The sequence below is a fragment of the Hemicordylus capensis genome, chromosome 12 (assembly GCF_027244095.1).
Source record: "Hemicordylus capensis ecotype Gifberg chromosome 12, rHemCap1.1.pri, whole genome shotgun sequence".
Taxonomy (NCBI): Eukaryota; Metazoa; Chordata; class Lepidosauria; order Squamata; family Cordylidae; genus Hemicordylus; species Hemicordylus capensis.
Genome location: NC_069668.1, coordinates 13,727,138 through 13,746,180, shown reverse-complemented (window position 1 = coordinate 13,746,180; position 19,043 = coordinate 13,727,138). Strand labels below are relative to the sequence as shown.

Below are 19,043 nucleotides of genomic sequence, written 5' to 3'. Positions count from 1 at the left end.
CACATGGCCGCCTTCTCCCGGCCGCTCCGTTTCCTGAGCCCCGACAACTTTGACGACAGTTGGTTTATGTTTTCCACGAATATTATGTTCTCTGGGAAACCAAAGCGCCTCTTGCTACGCCAGAGAGCCCAGGTAGATTTATGGGGCCGGAACGTCGCCTGGACGCTGGGCCCAACGTGGGACCGCCCAGCTGGTGGGGAGGGAACCCGGGCCCTCTCCGGAGGGCCGGCACTGGCCGCGGCCCTCCCGGGTTCCAGGCGGGACTCTCTCCCAGCCCTGCCGGAGGATGCTGCTGCCGCCGCCACCAGGGAGCGGGCCCGGGACCTTCCGCAAGCCAAGCGGATGCTCTGCCACGGAGTTAGGGTCCCCTCCTCAAGCCCAGAGGGAGCTGCTGCCTTCCGAGGCTGACCCATCGGCCCCTCTAGTTCAGGATGGTCTGCACACTGATTGGCAAGAGCTCTCCCCCCCAGGTTTCAGGCAGGGGTCTTCCCGAGCCCACTCTCTGCACACAAATATATCGAATATAGAGAATAACTCTGTGTGTGTGTGTGAGAATAGATAGATAAATTCAGTTTAGCTTGCCTTAACTCCCATATAATGGGAGATCTCCTAAATGTATTTAAATATTGCAAACATTTACATTTAAATGCCAAATATATTTAAATACGTACCAATTATTAGAAAATTAGATAGATAGATAGATAGATAGATAGGAAGATAGGAAGCGTCATAATATATATTTAATATAAAAGATATAATGATACAGATATAAATAATTACAAATACCCTATTTACCCAAATAGAATACGACTCTGAACTTAAGGCAATTCCCTATAAATAAATAAACACACACACACACATATATATACAGGTTTGTTCCCCATTATACCCATATTGACCCAAAGGGAAGAGGACGTAGAAATTGGGGCAAAATTCAAACATGAAAGAACTTGGCAGAAAATCTAGTCTTGATTTCAGGTAAACACGGTATTTAATATCATGCATTAATAGTTTCCAATATATAAATAGTAATATTCATTTCTGTTTATAGTAAGGTCCGTCATTCGCGGGGGAAAGTCATTTCATGTCGTTTACACTTCTAGGAAAGTTCAAGAAATTAAGTATATGTGATATAATTTTTTTAATTAATGTGCTTGCAAAAGGGAAGTCAAAGAGCAGTTTGAAATTTGGAGGATTCCAACTTCAGACATCATTCATTTTATTGTGTGATGACCATATATGGTAAAGTGGAATCATAGTGACTTTGAATCTGAGAAAGATCTTCTGCTTTTCTTGGGCATGATGTCATTTTGGAACTATGGATCTGATCATGGAGAGTTGAAAATCTGCTGAGAACAGCGTGTGTGTGTGTGTGTGTGTGTGTGTGTGTGTGTGTGTGTGTGTCTCAGCATATTCCCGTGTAAAAAGTGGTGCATTCAGCTAATTTCAGTGGCAAGATTGTGTCTGCAAAATGTGGTCATTGGGAAGTATGACTTGATTACAAACACACACCCCAACAAATGCTTCCAAATATGTACTAGATTTGCACACACACACACACACACACACTCCTCCCAAAGCGCTGATGCCTGTGATGGTGCCGCTTGCGTCTCTCTCTCTCTCTCACGTGCTGAATGTTCCTGTCTGCCCGATGGCTTCAGCAGGGCTTGCCTTGGTGTGCACTTGGATGGGAGCTCGGTGACCGGGGCGGGGGGGGCATCGCTCCGTGGAAGTGTCCCGGCTTCGCTGCCCGGCAGACTCTCCAAGTCAGGCTGGGAGAGGCTCCTGCCTGACGCCTTGGAGAGCCACGGCAAGCTGGGAGTCCCACCAGTGTCCAGTCCTCGGCCTGTGTCCCTTTCCCGTCCCGAAAGGTCTCGTTCTCTTCCTTTGGGGAGGTTGAGGGGAGAGCTACTGCCAGTCAGGGCAGAGAGGCCTGAGCTCTGCTCGGGAGAAGGCCACTTCCGGGGCTCCTGCCTCAGCCACGAAGGACGGCGAAAGGGCCACAGCCCGGTGCTCCTGGCCGGAGGAAGCCGTCCCGGCCCCTCCCAGCCCCCAGAAGGGCCAACCAGGGCTTCTTGGCTCTTTCCCCAGAAGGCCTTTCCGAGGACTGCCGGCCGGTGATCCAGGAACAAGCCACGGCTCTGGGCCTCGCCATGTTCGCCCTGCTGGTCAAGCGCTGCACCGCCCTGTTGCGGGACATCTCCCCAGGTCAGTCGGCTGCACCCGGAGGGCCGGGGGGGGGAGGAGGGTGTGGGGGGATCCCAGCAGGCTCCGGGGTTGCTACGGCCTTCCTCCTTCCTCAGCAGCAGCTGCTCAGGCCCAGGATGGCGATGAGGACGACGACGACGAGGACGAGGACGACGACATCAAGGTCTCCTCCTTGCCGCAGGACTTGAAGGAGCTTCTCCCCAGCATCAAGGTCTGGTCGGATTGGATGCTTGGCCACCCGGAGACCTGGAACCCCCCGCCCAGCACCCTGGAGCTGCCCAGACCGTACGTCCTTTCTGGGGCCTCCTTCCCTCTCTCTCCTCCTTCCGGCCCACCCTCCTTTCCTCGCCTGGGGCGGTGGGGGGGGGGCGTCTGTCCCATTTTGTGTGGGTCTTGGGGGTCAGTATGGACAGAGGCAGCTGCCCCATACCGAGCCAGACCCTTGGTCCAGCTAGCTCAGGATTGCCTACCCAGACTGGCAGCAGCGGCTTCTCCCGGGTGGCAGGCAGGCAGGCGTCTCCCTCTCAGCCCTCTCTGGGGCTGCCGCTGCCAGGGAGGGGCCTTGGGACCTTCTGCGCGCACGCTGGCCGGTGCTCTTCCCAGAGCGGATTCCCCACCCCTCGGGGGAAGACCTCACACGGGTAGTCTCCCTTTCCAGTGCGAGCCAGGGCAGAGCCTGCTTAGCAAAGGGGGCCATCCATGCTGCCTCCCACAAGGCCATCGCCACCTCGGGCAGCTCGTGTCGGGCAGCCGCGGTCGCAGAAGATGCTGAAAGGCATCGCCGTCTCCTGCTGCGCGGGAGGCGATGGCCGCGCTGGCTCTGCCCCAGCCTGTGCCTCCCCCCGGCCGCTCTGGGGCAGGCCCCGAGGCCTCGCAGGCTCCCCGGGCCTCCGAGAGGGACCCTCCGAGCCCCTCGTGCAGGTGTGAGGAGCGCAGCCCCGGGACCCCTCCCCAAGGCGCGCGCTGGCGCGGCCCCTCACTCGGGTGGGACTCCGGGCCGGAAATCCTCGCCTCTGGCCGCCCCCAGCCCCGGAGGGATGGTCCACGCCGCCTCCTGCCCGGCGGGTGGGGCTGGGGGCGGCCCCCTTCCCCGGCCGGCCGGCGGCAGTGGGGTTCTCAGGGCGCCCGGGCCTGGGAGGCTGGCTAAACTCAGCCCAGCTGTGGCAGTTGGTTTATTGCTCTCAGCTGGTACTTGAACCCGGGGCCTGGGCCTTGGAGCCTTTCCCAGCTCGAATCCCCGGAGCTTTCTCTGCAGCTGTATGACACTCCGCTGACCCTGAATGAGGATAGGAAAATAGAAGCCGTGCCAAGCCAGAGTCTCTTTTTCATTTGCAGGCTGGCGGCCTGCCCATGACCAGGGTTACATAATGGGAAACATCGCCGGGGCTCTGGAGAGAGAGAGCCCCGCGCTGCGCTGCGCCGCGCCCGCCTGCCCAGGCCCCTTGCCTGGCTGCGGCTATCGATCTTCCTAATTGGGGCTCGGCGGCATTTATCACCGGCCGGCCGGGAGGCGTCCTGCTGGAAAAGCGGCCCGCGCTCCTCCCCTCCCCTCCCCTCCGCCGCTCGGATTCGGGCGGTGGGGGGGGCAGAGGAAGGGGCATGGCTGGTGCGCCAGGTGGGGGGGGGGCAGGCCCCAAAAGGCAGCCGACCGGGGGAGGAGGAGGAGGAGGAGGAGGAGGAGGAGGAGGTCGTCTCTGGCAGCATTCTTGTTCGGCCGGGTGGGGGGAGAGGCGGCTGGTCCCCCGGCCGGCCGTGGAGGAGCGTGCCAGGAGACTCGGGGCCCTGCCTCTCCGCGCCACCCGGCCGGCCTGCCTGCCTGCAGCGGTGGGGTTCTCTGCCCCCAGCTTGGAGGGGAGGGCCGGGCCCGTCTTCTTCAAATGGCGTCAAGCGAGGAGCCTGAATAGCTTTGGGCTAATGCCGAGCTGGCCTTGTGGGTTTGGCTCATTCCGCGTGGTGTTTTTTCTTATCATTTGCAAAGCACACCAGGTGCGGGGGGTGTGCCGTGGCCCCTGCTGTCCATCCCAGGACTCCGTAGGAAGCATTCCGTGGTGACCTGACCCGTGTTGGGGGCCTCGCGTTGCATTACCGGCCTTCTGCGTGGCGGTCGTGAGGCCTGTTGCTGTGGTGGACACGGGAGTTGTCGTTCGAGGGGCCTGCCAAGGGCTGCCCGGCCCGGCCTTCGAGGCTTGCCAGGCCCGGCCGGCAGGAGGGAGGGTCCCTCTGGCCCAGGACAGCCCGTCAGGAGGGCCCTCTGGGGGCAGGCCCGGCTTCCTGCCTCCCAGCCCCGAGGAGGAGAGCGCGGGCCGAGCGGTTTGCCATCTGGACCGCAGCGCCGGGCTGCTTCCCCAGCCCTCCTCCCGGGTTGGCTCGGCAGCTGTGGGGCTGGTGTGCGAGTGTTTCCACAGGCTGGTAGTGCACAGGAAATCGCCACCTCCGTGGGGCCCTTGCAGCCCCGAACGTGGGGCCATTGTGCTTGGCGTTAATCGCCAGGCCTGCCAGAAGGCCCCCGGCAGCCCCAGGCCTGGCGTGGTGGGGAGTCCCAGGAGCCTCCAGAGCTCAGGCCTGGCCCCCCCGCCCCGTGCCCCCGCCTGCTTCCTTGCAGGTTCGCTCCAGGAGACCCCCCCCCCCACACACACACACGTACGTCCCCCCTTGATGGTCTCCAGGCCAGGGGGGTCGGCTTCTCAGTTTCCTGGGAGGAGAGGTCTTGGGGCGGCCAGCATGGAGGGGCCCCCTCGCTAAGCAGGGCCCCCCTCGGTTTGCCTTTGCCTGGGGAACAGACTACCTGTGTGATTCCCCGGAGGGGGTCTGGGGGCCGCCCTGGGCAGAGCCCCCGCGTGCCAAGAGTCCCGGTAGCTCCTTCTGGGAGACTCCCCGAGTGGAAGGGCCCCGAGAGGCAGCAGGACTGAGTGGCTGGCGGGTGGGCGGGCGGGTGGGTGGGGGGTTCACCGGGCGGATGAACTTGGGCAGCAGAGCTGGCTGGTGCTACCTGGCCATGGGGGGCTCGGCGGCTCCCTGCGGCCTTCTGCTGGGGGCTCTCCGCTGGGGGTGAGCTGCGTGCCCGCAGGGGTGCCCCTGGAGGGCCGGAGGAGCCGGGGGCTTCCTGCAGGGGGGGGGGGTGTCCGCCCTCCCGCCTCCTTCCTGCTCCCAGCCCGTGCCTGCGCGGCCTTCCGCCCCCCTTCCTGGCCCGGCGGCAGCGTGACGTGGCCGGGCTCATGCAGCTGCCCGCGGGGCGGGCCTCTCCCGGGCCCCCCTGGCCAGCTGCGTCTCGGAGGGGGCCCAGCGCCGCCCGGTCGCATCCGGCCCTTGTCTCTGTGCCTGCCCCCGGGGATATGCCTTGGGGGGCACCCGGGCCGGGCCTCCCTGACTTGGCCTCCGGTGCGCCTGGGTCGTGCAGAGTTCAGTTCCTGTTCCCCCGCCCGGCTCTCCCTCGCCTTCCAAGGGGGTCGCATCGCCCTGCTGCCCGCCTCGCCCATGACACCGCGCGGCCCTCGGACATGCAGGCAGGGGGGCCGCTGAGCGTGTGTGTGTCCCCCCCCAACACACACACCCCCACCCCTCTAAGCGCTCCTGACAGCCGGACCCAGCTCGGAGGGCTGCAGCCTTCGCCCCGGCCTCCTTCCCCCTGGCATGGGGGCTGAGCGCTGGGCCCGGGCGCTGGGCCGGGCTTTGATTAATGGCCGCTCATTCCGCGGGGCTCCCAGGACACTCCTGAAAGCAAGATGTTTCGTTTCAGCCCCGAGCTTCTCGCCTCTCCCCCCCTCCCTCGCTCCCCCCCCTTCCCATCTTGATTCCAGCCAGTAAATGAGAGCAGATCCTCCACCTGGAGCCGTTTCCGGGGGGCGGGGGGGGCAGGCCCTGCCGCTGCCGCCACCGAGAGTGCGCTCTCCGTGCCCCCTCCTTGCCCCAGCGTGCCGGGTGGCCCTGCGTGGGGCTCCCCCTCTAACCCTCCCAAGCACCATCAGTCTGCCCAACCTGCATTGGGGGCAGAGCTTCTCAGGGCCGGCCGCCTGCCACCCGGGGGAAGCCGCTGCCAGTCCGGGGAGGAGAGCCGGCGGGCCCAGCCGGCTGACCCCCCTCGGGGACCCCTTTCCTCCTCTGCGCGGCCGGGCAACGGCAGCTCTTCTGGGACTTCCGCTCCCACCCTCTCTTTGGGCCCCAGTGCCTGGGGGTGATGGGAGTTGTAGTCCGACAGCAGCTGTCGTCCCGAAGTTGTGCAGCAGCTTCACTGCCGTGAGTGTGTCCCAGCCACCGGGCCTGGGGGGGGGGCGTCAGCTGCCCGAGGGCAGTTTGGGGCAAGGATGGCGGGACCCAGAGTGGCCAAGCTCTCCCCTCTCTCCCCCCCCCCGCCCAGGGTCTCGGTGGACGTGTGGGTCACGCTGGCCGACTTCTGCAACATCCTGACGGCCGTGAACCAGTCGGAAGTGCCCCTCTACAAGGACCCGGACGAGGACCTGGCCCTCCTCAGCCTGGAAGAGGACCGCCTGCTCTCGGGTTTCGTCCCGCTGCTGGTCGCCCCCCAGGAGCCCTGCTACGTGGAGAAATCCTCGGACAAGGTCAGGGACGGGGCAGCCCGTGCGCCCACCCACACACACACACACACACACACACAGCCCGGCCCTCCAGGCCTCTCTGCTTCTTCTTCTTCTTCTTCTTCTTGGGAAGCATTTTTGTGCAGCGGAACACGATTAAGTCATTGGGAGAGAGGAGGGTGTTCAGGGAAAATCTCGACCTTTTAGCCGCTGACATCCAGCTCTGTGTCATGAAAACCCCTCTTGACTTCCTTTGCGCGCTCTCTGTGTGTGTGTGTGTGTGTGTGTGTGTGTGAGAGAGCGAGAGCGAGCGCTTGCTGGCATGCCGTTGATACGGTCATTTCCTCCCTCGCTTCGAGAGCGCAGCTTGCCTTGGCAGGCCTCCCCCTCTCCTCCAAATGGCTTGCATCACGCTCCGAGCGGCCTCCCGCCCGCCCGCCCGCCCCACTCGCTGACTGGCCACAGGGCCCCGTGTGAGGAGGAAGCCGGCCAGATCCGTCTTCCTCCCTCTCCAGCAGTGACAGGCAAGCAGCAGGCAGCGGGCGGCTGCTGCGAGGGAGCGTCTCCTGCCCACCCTGCCCGAGCTTGGGCGGCCCTCTCTCCCCACCGGCAGGCCTGCTGTTGCTCCCCAGAAGTGAGCAAGCCGCTCACTAGCAGGATCTCTCCGTGGTCCAAACACGGGCGGCTCCAGAGAAGGGAGGGAGGCGTGTAGGAGGCTGCCATCTGCTGAGTCCGGCCCTTGCTCCATCCAGTTCAGGGTTGCCTGCACAGACTGGCAGCGGCTTCTTCTCCAAGGCGACAGGCCGGAGTCTTTCCCAGCCCTGTCCCGGAGATGCCGCCGGGGAAGCCACCGGGGTGCTCTGCCGCTGAGCTCCGGCCCCATCTCTGGGGAAGGTGCTGCTGCTGATTCGTTGAGCCCAGTATTGTCTGCTCAGACTGGCAGCAGCTCTCCGGAGTGTCAGACTCGGAGGGCTCTGCTTCCCAGCCCTCCCAGGGACTGGACTGGGGCCCTTCTGCCCGCAAGCAGACGCCCTTCCCCTCCGCGGAACATCTCTGGCTGTGCTCACAGGAAGTCTCCCGTCCAAATGCAAACCGGGGTGGGCCCTGCTTAGCCGAGGCCCTCATTCTCCCTCTCCCGGAAATGGAGCCCTGGGAGAGCTGGCCTTGCAGCCGCGAGTGCGAAGCCTCCCCTGCATTGGGCGACGACAGGTGAGGGCTGCCCGAGATTCCCGCCCGGGGATGGGGCCGCAGCCGCGTCACCTGTGTGAGCGTCTGCCCCGCATGCAGAAGGCCCCAGGCTCAGTCCCGGGCAGGAGCTGCTGCCAGTCAGTGGAGGCCCGATTGGGCTGGAGAAAGGCCTGCTGGGAATCCCGGAGAGCCACTGCCAGGCAGAGCAGACAGCGCTGGGCGGGAGGGACCCCGGGCCGGACTCGGGAGGAAGCAGCTCCCTCTCTTCCTGGGCTCAGGCTGGAATGGGCTGTTCCCCCCGTTTGGGGCTCGCTCCCTCCCTCCCAGCTAGAGAGGTGGGCCCTAAAACGTTCTGGGAAACTTCCCCATTCTTGATCTTAAGATTTCGACTTTGCTGCTTGAAAAACGGGAAATTAATGTGGTGGTGGGAGGGGTGTGTGTGTTGTATAAATAAGTCAGATAACATGCCGTGTCTGTTCAGGACAACGTGTAGAGGAGTTGCTGCTGCTGCTGCTGCTACTGTTATTATTATTATTATTGGAGGGGGGAATAATGCAGATTTTATTCAAATGAGGGGGGAAATGCATGGGAAAATTCTCCCATTCAAAACTTTCCAGACAACTTACAATGATTGTAACTTACAATGATTGTAACTTACAATGATTGTAACTTACATTGATTGTAACTTACAAAGTTACAAAACTTTCCAGACAACTTTGGAAGGGCGGTATACCGTGTTTCCCCGAAAATAAGACAGTGTCTTATATTAATTTTAGCCCCCAAAAATGCACTAGGGCATATTAGCGGTACATCAGAAATTACTGCTAGGTCTTACTTTCGGGGTAGGTCTTACTTCTGGGGAAACAGGGTAGAAATTGAATCAATCATCATCATCTTTCTGGCAGAAGACAGTTAAGTGTTCACTGCAAGCTGGGAGTCAGTCTGAACCTTTTCCCACAAAGGTATTTTCAGTGAACCCCAAACCTCAGCTCTCTTCTCTTGCCTGCCTTGAACCTGATGCAGAACCCGCCCCGAAAAACAAAAAGTGGGAAACGATTCGAAATAAGTTGTTGAGTTATCAGATTGAGTGATCAGATTTTTATGTAGCCGTGTTTTCTTTTGTTTTTAAGTCATGTTGCATGTATTTTATTTTGCTTGCTTTAATTCCAAAAGAGTGTTAAAAATAGCATCCCGCCCCGCAAGGTAAAATAGTTCTTGTATGCATTTCACATGGAGTTGCTTAGCAAGCAAGTGAGCTCTCTATGATTCCACCTTCTGTGCCGTTGAGGTGCAATAGCCCTGCTTGTGGCTTGAGGGAGAACAGAGGAAGCTGCCATTTACTGAGTCAGACCACTGGCCCACCTCGCCCAGTCTTGTCTACCCGGACTGGCAGCGGCTCTCCCAGGTCCCAGGCTGGGGTCTTCCCACGTCCTCCTGTCGGATACTGCCAGGGGGGGCAGTGAAGGAACACAAAGCAAACCACTGTTGTGCTCGGTGAAGAGTCACCAACCAGCCCGCGTTAGGTGGAGAGCAGGAGAGGAGGAGCAGGGGTTCTGCGGAGGAGGAGACCTCGAGGGTCTCGGGGCGTAGGGGGCAGGAGGGGGGCTGCTGAATGCGGAGGGGGCAGGCGGGCTGGACGCAGCCATAAATCCCGGGCCTCGCATCCGAGGGGAAGGCTCCCACCTGGCCGTCTCCGGCGCTGGGGCTGCTGCTGCTGCAGGTTTCTGGGGCGCTGCCGATTGCGGGAAGCGGCCCCGCTGTCGACCCGCGTAATTGATGTCCGTCTGGGGCGCTGCCAGCTTGTGTTGGCCGCCCGCCAGCGTTCTGTAACTTGGGAGCCAGGTGTGAAGCGATTTCTGTTCCGTCTTGTTCCCAAGCACCTACAGAAGCTCCTCGCATCCCACCGGGGGGGGGGGGGGACTCCAGCCTGCAGGAAGGAAGCAGCTGTGCAGGTAGACGTGGAAGGAAATGGCCCGGCAGCGACGGAGCGCTTCTTGGGGGGCGGGGGGCGGGGGGGGAGGCCCTCCGAGGCAGCCGTCCCCAGCCCAGGTGTGATGACACAAGGCTGCCTGCCTGCCAGAGGGCGTGCTGAGCGAGAGCCGGGCAAGCACCCGCAAAGAGCAGCCCCCTGGCCCTCGGGGCGGGGGGGAGGGATCTGTGGGGAGGCAGGAGCGGAGCCTCTGTGGGGCACAGGGGACAGGAGGAGCTGCTGTCTGCGGAGTCAGGCCCTGGCTCGGCCTTCTCCGCACTGCCCGGCGGCGGCGGCAGCAGCAGCACTAGCACTCTCAGTTCCCCAGCAGGCCTCGATGGAGACGTGGCTGCAGTCTTGCTGAGTATCGCCTGCCCAGGCCCAGCAGGGGCTCTGCCCCTGAGCGAGACCCGGGCGCCGCGAGGCAGCGGACGTGGCAGGACGTGGCAGGGAAGCCGGTGCCTGCAAGATCGGGCTAGCGCCTCTGCTTGGCCGGCAGGGAGACCCCCGTGCTGCCCCCCGGGAGAGCCGTGGCCGCTCCGGGAGCTCGGTGGGCTTCACTGTTGCCCCCCATCAGAGATTCGGGAGACCGTGCTGGTGGGGGAAACACAGCGGGGTGTGTGTGTGTGTGACCCATCAGCATCTCCGGGAAGTCGGGGTGTCCTATCCCAGGGACTTGTTCCAACCCTGAACCCCGTCCTCCCTTTGGCCGCCTGCTCCCCCAGTTTGGAGAGGCCCTTTTGGAGTTGCTCACCCTCCGTTTTTGGGGTTTCACGACCCGATAAGAGTTGGGTGTCGCCTGCAGGTTGGGCCCCCGCCCTGCTGGCTCCTCCCGGGCAGAGTCCTGATCCTCTCGACGTCCCCCTCCCTGTTAACTAGTTCCCACCCCCACCCGCCCCGACTCGTTCTGAAAGCGAAGTTTCCTCTTTTGAAGTCAGCGCGGTGACTCGTGCCGGTTGGGGTTCTTGAAGGGGGGACCCCCAGGCAACCCTCACCTGTCTGGAGATGAACACCAGCGAAATATTTTCAGGACTGAGGGGGGGGGGCGCATTTGCATTTGAAAGGCGGTCCCTTTGATGTCCTCGCCTGCCTTGGAGCCACATCAAGGGGCTTCCCAAGAGAGCGCAGCTGGGTGCCGGGTCTCGACCCGGGTCGGCGGGAGGGAACAGAAGAGTGCAGGAGGGCGCCCCCCCCCCCAGCCCAGGGCTGGCTCGGGTTGGGTTGGGCTGGGCATCAGGGCCGTTCTGGCTGGGAGCTGCCTCCATGAGGACTGGCCTCCTCCTGGCAGGAGCCGCCATTGCTTTCTCTAGGCAGGGTGCCCAGAGGCGGCAGTGCTGGGTCCTGCCCGGTGCGGGCGAGCCATCTCTGGGGAGGAGAGCTGGTCCTGCAGCAGCCAGCAGAGAGCAGCCCCCTCCTCCCCCCCACCCACCCCCCCAGCTCTGGTGCGAAGCACCTCGCCGACAGGCCCAGGGGGACCGAGTTCATTCTCCCCCCGCTGTGCGCTCCTGTTGCAGCTTGCTGGGATGCTCCCTGGTAATTAATTAGGTGTCACGGAGGAGGAGGAGGAGGAGGCGGCCTGGAGATGGCCCGCTTGCTTTGCCCCGGAGCTCCGGCTTCCTTCTCGCCCCGCTGGCACCCCCTACCACCCCCCCTGCTTTTCGGCTGTTTCGCTCCTCACACTTGCCTCGTCCTGCCCACTTGGAAGGCGCCTGGGCCTCCCGGGCATTGGGGGCGGACGGGAGGGCTGCGGTGGGGGGGGGGGCCATCCATCCGTGGGGCACGTTTGCAGGGGGGGCCACGGCTCTGGGGCCGAGCATGTCCTCCGCATGCCGGCGGGGCCCAGGTCCCTGTCCTCCTGGCCTCGGAGGGCTCTCAGCCGGGCTCCGGGAGTCTCTCCGTGGCTCGGCGCTCCCTCCACGCCCAGAGGCAGGGAGGGGGCCCTGGCCGCCGTGGGGGGGCTTCCCGGGGACCTGGAGGGCTCCGCATTCGGGGCGCCCTGCTGTGGTCAACCTGGGCCTCCTGCCGGCTTTAGTCGTGCCGTGCCTGTCTGGAGGCCCGCCGGAAGCCCAGCCCCCAGGTTTGTGGCTTGCCGGGGGGGGGGGCGGCTCGTCTAGTCCCCCAGTGACCCCCCCACACACACACACCAGATGCCGCCTCTGGGAAGCAGCCCACAGGTGCAGGCGGGGAGGGCAGGCCCCCCTGCAGCTGGGATGGAGAGGCTGGCGGTGGCCTACAGCCGCCAGACTAGGAGGCGCCCCTCCGTGCGTTGGTCTCAGCCCCGCATCCCGGGGCAGAGAGTTCCACAGGTCAGTGCTGAGCCCTGGGGGACAGGCAGCCCGGAGGGGGCCCGAGCAGCGGCAGGCAGGAGCCTCTCGGCAGGCAGCGGAGACCCGAGACGGCACCGTCAGCTTGCAGGCTGGAGAGCAGCCCCGTGGCGGCCAGTGGGGAGGGGCCCCTTCGAGAGCTGCTGCCAGCCCGTGGCGGCAGTGCTGAGCTCCCCCCCCGCCTCCGTGTGTGTGTGTGAGTGTGAGCCGCTGCCGGCTGGGCGCGCTCTCCGCTGCTCCCCGCAGTCAGCAGACCTGACTGCCGAGCTCAGCTCCCTGCGCGGCTTCTCGGGGTTTCCGAACCTTCAGCCCGTTTGCGGCTCCAACGTTTGCGGCTCTATTTTCGGAGCTTCCTGCGAGGGAGCCGCCTTCTCCGGCGTCAGACCCGTCTCGCTCCGGAGTGGCTGCTCTGCAGCAGCAGCAGCGGCAGCGGCACCCCGAGGGTTGGGCCGTGGGTCTCCAAGGAAGCTCTGGGCGGCTAGAAGCCACCTCTGCTGCAAGCCTCACGGGCTCCGGAGCTGGCACAGCCTGCTGCCCCCTTCTCCCGAGAGGCTCCCGCGGGGAGGGCAGGCCGACGTTGGGGGGCGGGAGAGGGGCCACCGAGCGCAGGCTTGCTGCCCAGAGATGGAGGGCCAGCCCGGGGGGCCGCCTTCGCTCGCTGTCCGGGGCAGGCAAGAGCTGCTGCTCCTTCTCCTCCTCCCGGGAAGGGAAAGGCCTCTTTCCGTCGCCCTCTCCTCCTTTCCAGGCCCGTGACTTGGGCGCCCTTCTCCGCTGCCTTCTCGAAAAGCGGCTTTGCCACTTCCCAGTGTGGCTCTGATGGCCGCGGAGGGCACCGTTTTGTCGGCCTCCCTAGAGCGGCGGCATTCGGATGTGATCCGCCGTGTGTCGTCCCCCCCCCCCCCGGCAAACGTCTCAATGGGCTCTCTGGCAATAACTGCGGTCCTCAAATATGCTTCACCCACGTTCATCTCCGTTCGTTCATTCATTCATTCATTCAAAGTTTATTACGGTCTATGACCAGCACAACAAGGGGGATAAAAAACACACACAATACAATTAAAATATAAATAATTTGAAAAACAAACGAAACCCAAGTCAACAACGTTATGACTGAAAGGCGATAGAGCCGCACTTGGGCTGTTGATTAGAAGCTGGCGCCCTCTTCGAGGAGCTGCACAGAAGCCCGCCACTTTCCGAGCCGTGGCAGGTATGCTGTCCGCAAGCAGGAAAGCCACTTGTGGGCTCGGCGAGTGGTAATCTCCGTGTTTTTTACCGAAACCCTAGAAAGGCCTTGGATTCCAGTCAGGAGGGCTGATGCCCTGAGAGAGACCCATCGCTGGGGCGGGGGCGGGCCTGGCCGTGGGGCAGCGAGGAGCCCTGCGTCTTGCCCCATTGCTCTGGGGACCCTTCCTGCCTGTCCTCGGCCGCCTCCTTCTGCTCCAGCAAGACTCCCCCCTCCTCCCACCATGGTGCATCCCTTGCTTCCTGCAGCCACGGTCAGTGGGTCACAATAGGGTCAGGCGGGGCTGGCATGTCACCGGCCACACGGACGGCTCCGGTTAGCCAGCAGAGAGGAAATTGGCAGCCGGGGGGGGTGGTGGAGTCCGCTTCTCCACTCCCTGAGCCAAGAGGCACTTTTCCAAGGGGAGCGTCTCTCCTGTTCAGTGCGGGGAGCCACCGGCCCTACCCAACCCCAGCACAGTCCCTTTGGAGGGAGGGAGCCCTTGGGGACAGGGACCCGCCTTATTGCTGCTTCTGTCTATACCGTTTTGGGAAGGCGCGCCAGCCGGAATGGCCCCCTTTCTTAAGCCGGCTCTGCCTGGGTTTGTATTGGGATGGGAGACTGAGTGTGAGCCCTGCAAGCTCTTCCCCCCCACCCGAGGGGAGGGGGCCGTAGCTCAGTGGAGGAGTCTCTGCAGGCGGGGCTGGGAGAGACCCCCGAGCCCGAAACCTCCCCAGACCCTGTAGACGGTTCTGAGCAGAGAACTGAGAAGAACAGCCCTGCTGTGTGGGGTCAGGCCCAAGGAGGCCTCTCCCTCCAGAGTTGCTGCCAGTCAGAGTTGGCAATGCTGAGCGAGATGGACCCAGGGTCTGGCTCGGTAGAAGGCCGCTTCCTGCATCCCTCCCCTTTTTTGTCGGAAAGCAGCGCATAAGTGTCCGTTGTCGTCCCCACTCCAGGGGCAGCTGGTGGGGCCAGCCCCCTTCCCAAACCGTCCGCGGCAAAGGTTGGGAGTGGGAGTTGGACTAGGAGAAGAGCCTTGCCCGGGGCCCATCTCTTCCAGCAGCAGCCTGTTTCCCGCAGTGGCCCCCCCCGAGGCCGGAGGGGAAGGCGGGGGCCCCCTGGGATCCGGAGGCCTCCTGCCCCCCCGCCTCTGCTTTGCCTTGCCGGCCGGCTCCCACTGCAAGGAAAAAGCAGAGGTGACTTGCCCAAGGCCGCCCGTGGGTCGGTGGCAGAGGTGGGACTCGAACCCAGGCCTCCGGGGCCCAGGAGGGCCTCCGTCTCCGGGCGCCCGCCGCTGCTGCTCCTGCTCTGACCCCGGCTCTGCCTCCCGCCCTGCCTTTGTAGGTTATTGCGGCCGACTGCAAGAGGGTCACGGTGCTGAAGTATTTCCTGGAAGCCCTCTGTGGCCAAGAAGAGCCATTGCTGGCATTCAAGGGTGGAAAGTATGTGTCAGTGGCCCCCCGCCCAGACGCCATGGGAAAGGAAGCCGCCAGCCAAGAGGGAAAACAACTGGAAGATCAGGTACCGGGAGGGCGGGCGGGCGGGCGGGCGGGGGGGGGCGGCAGAGGAGGGCCCCAGCGGGGCCAAGGGCTGGCCTGCACTCCTCCTCCTCCTCCTCCGGCTATTTATAGCCCCGGGCCGGGGGCGGGGGGGGGGGCGGCCGTGTCTCTCTCCCGTGGGCTCTGCCCCCTTCCTGCCAGTCCCACCCTGGGCCCCCCCCCTCTCTCTCTCTCTCGCCCAACACTCTCTGGCTCCAGCGATGAGTTCCAGATGCGCCTTTGCAAATAGGATGGGGGGGGCGGCATCGCTTTAATAACGTGCAGCACAGCAGGAAGGGGGAGGAGGAGGAGGAGGAGAAACGGGGGGGGGCAGGGTTCAGGCTCAGGATCGGGCGGGGGGGGGGGCAGTGCTGAGCACACGTACAGGAAGAGGGCCCTGCTGCTGGCTCTCCCCTCGCCCGCCCGCCCGCCTGCCCTTGCCCCTCTCTCTCTCTCTCTCTCTCTCTCTCTCACATCCTGATGTGATTAAGGAATTTATCCTCTTGTTTTTCTGCCCTGGCTTGTTCCTGTCGCCCGGGGTTCTCGGCAGGCCCTGTGTGAGTGTGTGTGGCGTCCCTGCCAGCCGCCCTTGGGGAGGAGCTCAGGATGGGCAGAGACAGGGGGAGAGAGAGAGAGTGTGTGTGTGTGTGTGAGGGGAGGGGGGGCGTCCCTGCCAGCCGCCCCACGGGGCCACGCTCGCTCGTTGGGTGCAGCATTTCCCGGGCGGGCAGCCTCCCTCCCAGCCACTCTCGTCTAGGGCCACGGTGGTCTTGTGCAGCACTTCCCCGGAGTAGAGGGTTGGCCTGAAAGCTGCGGCAGCACATTTCACGTGCACTGGCCAGCCTGGAGCCTGGAGGCATCCCGTGGGGACACAGAACGGGGGGGCTCACGCGGGCCGCCCCCCTCCCTGCACAAGCAGGAAGTGTTTTGCGGAGGGGAGGGCCGAGCCGGGAGCCGCCTGCACTCCCGGTGAACTCTGGGAACTGTAGTTCTGCCTGGGGCCGCTCCCGTGACCCCTGCAGTCCCCCAGGAATTCCTGGGGGGCAGCCGGCCCGGAGGGGCAAATGGGTCCCAGTCTATAGAGCTGCATGCCGAGTGTGTGTGGGGCGGGCGTGTGTGTGTGTGTTTCCTGGGGTTGCCCTTGCTCCAGCCGTCTCTCCCCTCTGCCCGCCCCGCGTGCAGGACGAAGACGTCCGAATCGAGGCCTTCGAAGACGACTCGGAGGCCGAAGGCAGCGGCGGAGAGCTGGATATCAAGGAGCTGCGGGCCAAGAAGCAGGCCCTGGCCAGGAAGGTGGCCGAACAGCAGCGCCGCCAGGACAAGATCCAGGTGGGCTGCGGGGGACAGTGGGGCGGGTGCCACCGGGCGGGCCTGGCAGGCTGGGTGTGGCTGCCGCACCAGTCCAGAGCGGCAAGCAAGGCTGCCCCCTTGCTGAAGCCGAGGGGGGCTAGTGGGGGGGGCAGGCAGGCAGGCAGCAGGAGCAGCCTCCAGGACCCCCACTCCTCTGGCCTGGCCAGCCCAGCCCCACACCCCGTGAGCAGCCTGGAGGCACATCTCAGGGCCCTGCCGCTCGCCCAGCTCTCTTCACGCCGCGCCCCCCGGCAGGCAGGCAGGCAGGCAGGCAAGGGGCTGGCTGCAGCAGGCCACGGTGGGCCGGGAGAGTGCCGAGCGGGGCTCCTGGGCCCACCGCCAAGCGCCGGCGGGCCCACATGTGCTGGCTCTCCCAGTAGGGCCTTCAGCGGCCCTGTTTTACAACCCGCTCGGCACCGACTGCAGAGTTCACGCATCTGGCTAGACAGATGTGTTTGGCTGGGGCTCAAGGCTGGGGAGCGAAGCGCTCTGGAAGCGAAGGCCCTGGGCACTGCAGGGGGGGCGGACTCTTCCTCCTCCCTCCCTCCCTCGGCGGAGGCGGCAGGGCCCGAGGAAGGCCCCCCCACGGCCGCGGTGGAGGAGAGTCCCTCGATTCTGCTGCCGGGCGGGTCTGGCAGGGCAAGGACTCTGCAGGGGCTCAGAGGCGCCTTCTGGGTGGGGAAGCCGGCCCCTGGGCTTCCATACCACCGTCCCCATCGCTCCGGCCAGGGGGAGGAGGGGGGGGTCCTTCTCCCTCTCTCCCACCCCCCCACCCCCACCCCATCCTTTGTGCTCCGAGAGCGGCAGCATTTCCTGCCCAGCGGGAAGCATCCCACCTGGGCCCTCACCCAGCCCTTCCTTTCCGCCACCCTATTCTTTTCTGGGCGCTGCAGCCCGGAGGGCCAGTTCCGCCCCAAAGAGAGCCCCTCCCGGCTAAATTTAGCCAGCGCCTCCCCCCCCCCCCGTTCACCCTGGGAAACAATGACCCGGCCACCCACCTGCCAGCAGAGGAAGGCCAACCCCCCCAACCCCCCCCCCGAGCGGCGGCTCCATTGCGGCCGGCTACCTGGCCTTGGGCACGTCCCAGCTCGGGCACCGGCCGCCCCGTCCCGCCGCTTCCTGGGGAGCCTCACCCAGCCCCTCCCCGAGAGGAGCTCCAGCCGCGTGGGAGCCCTGCCCCGAAGGAAGGGCAGGAATGCCACTCGGCGCGTCCTCAGAGGCACGGTTGCTGACCAGCAAGCCGAGGGCTGAGCCCAGCCGCCTCCTGGGAGCGAGCCCCGGAGTGGTCCACTCCGTTAAGCAGGGCCCGCCCGGGATGGCATGTGGATGGGAGACGCCTTGGGTGAGCCCTGGCCGAGATTCCCCCCGAGTGGATGGTGGGGCTGTCGCTCCGAGGAAGAGCCTCTGTCTTGCAGCTAGACGGGCCCCCCCAGATCCCAGAGTCCCTGCAGGCGGCGGCAGCATCTCCAGCTAGGGCTGGGAGGGATTCCTGCCCGCAACCTTGGGGAGCCGCTGCCGGTCGGGGTAAGCCAGCTTGAGGTAGCTGGACCAAGGGTCGGGCTCAGTAGACAGCCGCTGCCACTGTCGCCTCCGCAGAAGGTCCCCGGGCGGCCCCGAGACCCTGGAGAGACGGGGCTGGGCTGGGAGCTGGGAGCTGGCGCCCTGCTCTCGCCCGGTGTCAGGCGGCTTCCTCTGCCCCGGTGACCCGCCCTGCGCCCCCCCTGGGCATTGCCCTCTCCCTCTCCTCTCCGCCCGTCGCTTGGGCTTCCTCCTGGCCGCTTGACGCAGGCGGCCTCCTTTCCGATGCTGCAGAGCCTCCGGCCGGCCCGCCCCCCCTCCCGGCCGGATGTCCGCGCCCCCCGCGTACCCCTCTCGGCCAGCAGCTGCCAAACACAAATAAACCTCCCTCCAGCCTCTGAGCCCTGCTGCGGCAAGTTCCCCTCCAGCTCCCGGGACGGGGGGGAGAGGCCTTGGCACCCGCCCCGCAGCTATGTGCATCCTGTCGTCCTGTCCCTGGCCAGCCCAGGGGGCAGGATGGGACGTGACGGCCGGCACAGGCCTCCCTCTCCGCTGCCAGGAGCCTGGGTGTCTCCGCCGAGAGGCTGCCAAGGCCCCCCTGGGGCACCGGCCCTGCCGAGGGCCCCTCCCAAACAGGGCCCGGCGTTTCCGGGGGCCTCGGGGGCCGGGCTTTTAGGGAAAGCAGGGCGGGAAGCCGGCGGAAGACCCTGGCTTTCAGAGGGATCCCGGCCACCAGCTGCAGCTGCTGCTGCTGGGGCCCTCCCACTCCCACCTGCGGAACTCTCTGCCACAAGAGGTGGTGGCCGCCAGCCGCCTGGGTGGCTGGAAGGGGGCCTTCGGGCCATTCAGGCAGGACGGCGGCTGCCAGCCTGCAAGGCAGGAGGCCTCCCCGCCCCAGTGGCAGCAGGGCCTCTTCCCCTTAGGGGACGTGCTGCAGGGTGTTATCCAGATGCCGATGACACCCAAATCTGCTTCTGCCTGTCAGCATCATCATCGGGAGAGGGCACAGCCTCCCTCAGTGCCTGCCCGCCTGCCTGGAGGCAGTGATGGGTTAGGGATAGAGAGAGGTAACAGGCGGAGGCTGAATCCAGATAAGATGGAGGGACTTTTTTGTGCGGGGTCGGAACTCGGGAGGTGATTTTTGTTCCGACCCCGCACAGAAAGGACGCCGCTACGCCACCTGCGTCCATTTCT

The 19,043-nt window shown here is 64.5% G+C and overlaps 1 protein-coding gene across 7 annotated transcripts in view; it reads left to right on the top strand.

Moving 5' to 3' along the window:
* Positions 1-19,043, top strand: part of SMG6 (SMG6 nonsense mediated mRNA decay factor) — a 53,854-nt gene that overhangs the window by 26,629 nt on the left and 8,182 nt on the right. For 4 of the 7 annotated variants that reach the window (XR_008311824.1, XM_053275192.1, XM_053275194.1 and 1 more), the window contains exons 11-15: positions 2,092-2,208; positions 2,304-2,493; positions 6,563-6,764; positions 14,788-14,964; positions 16,164-16,310. Coding sequence is in view for 6 of the 7 variants with exons in the window: in XM_053275192.1 (XP_053131167.1) it covers positions 2,092-2,208; positions 2,304-2,493; positions 6,563-6,764; positions 14,788-14,964; positions 16,164-16,310 (833 nt within the window). In the remaining variant the exon portion in view is untranslated. The remainder of the gene's footprint in view (positions 1-2,091; positions 2,209-2,303; positions 2,494-6,562; positions 6,765-14,787; positions 14,965-16,163; positions 16,311-19,043) is intronic. The other 3 variants (XM_053275190.1, XM_053275191.1, XM_053275189.1) reach the window with 3 other exon arrangements.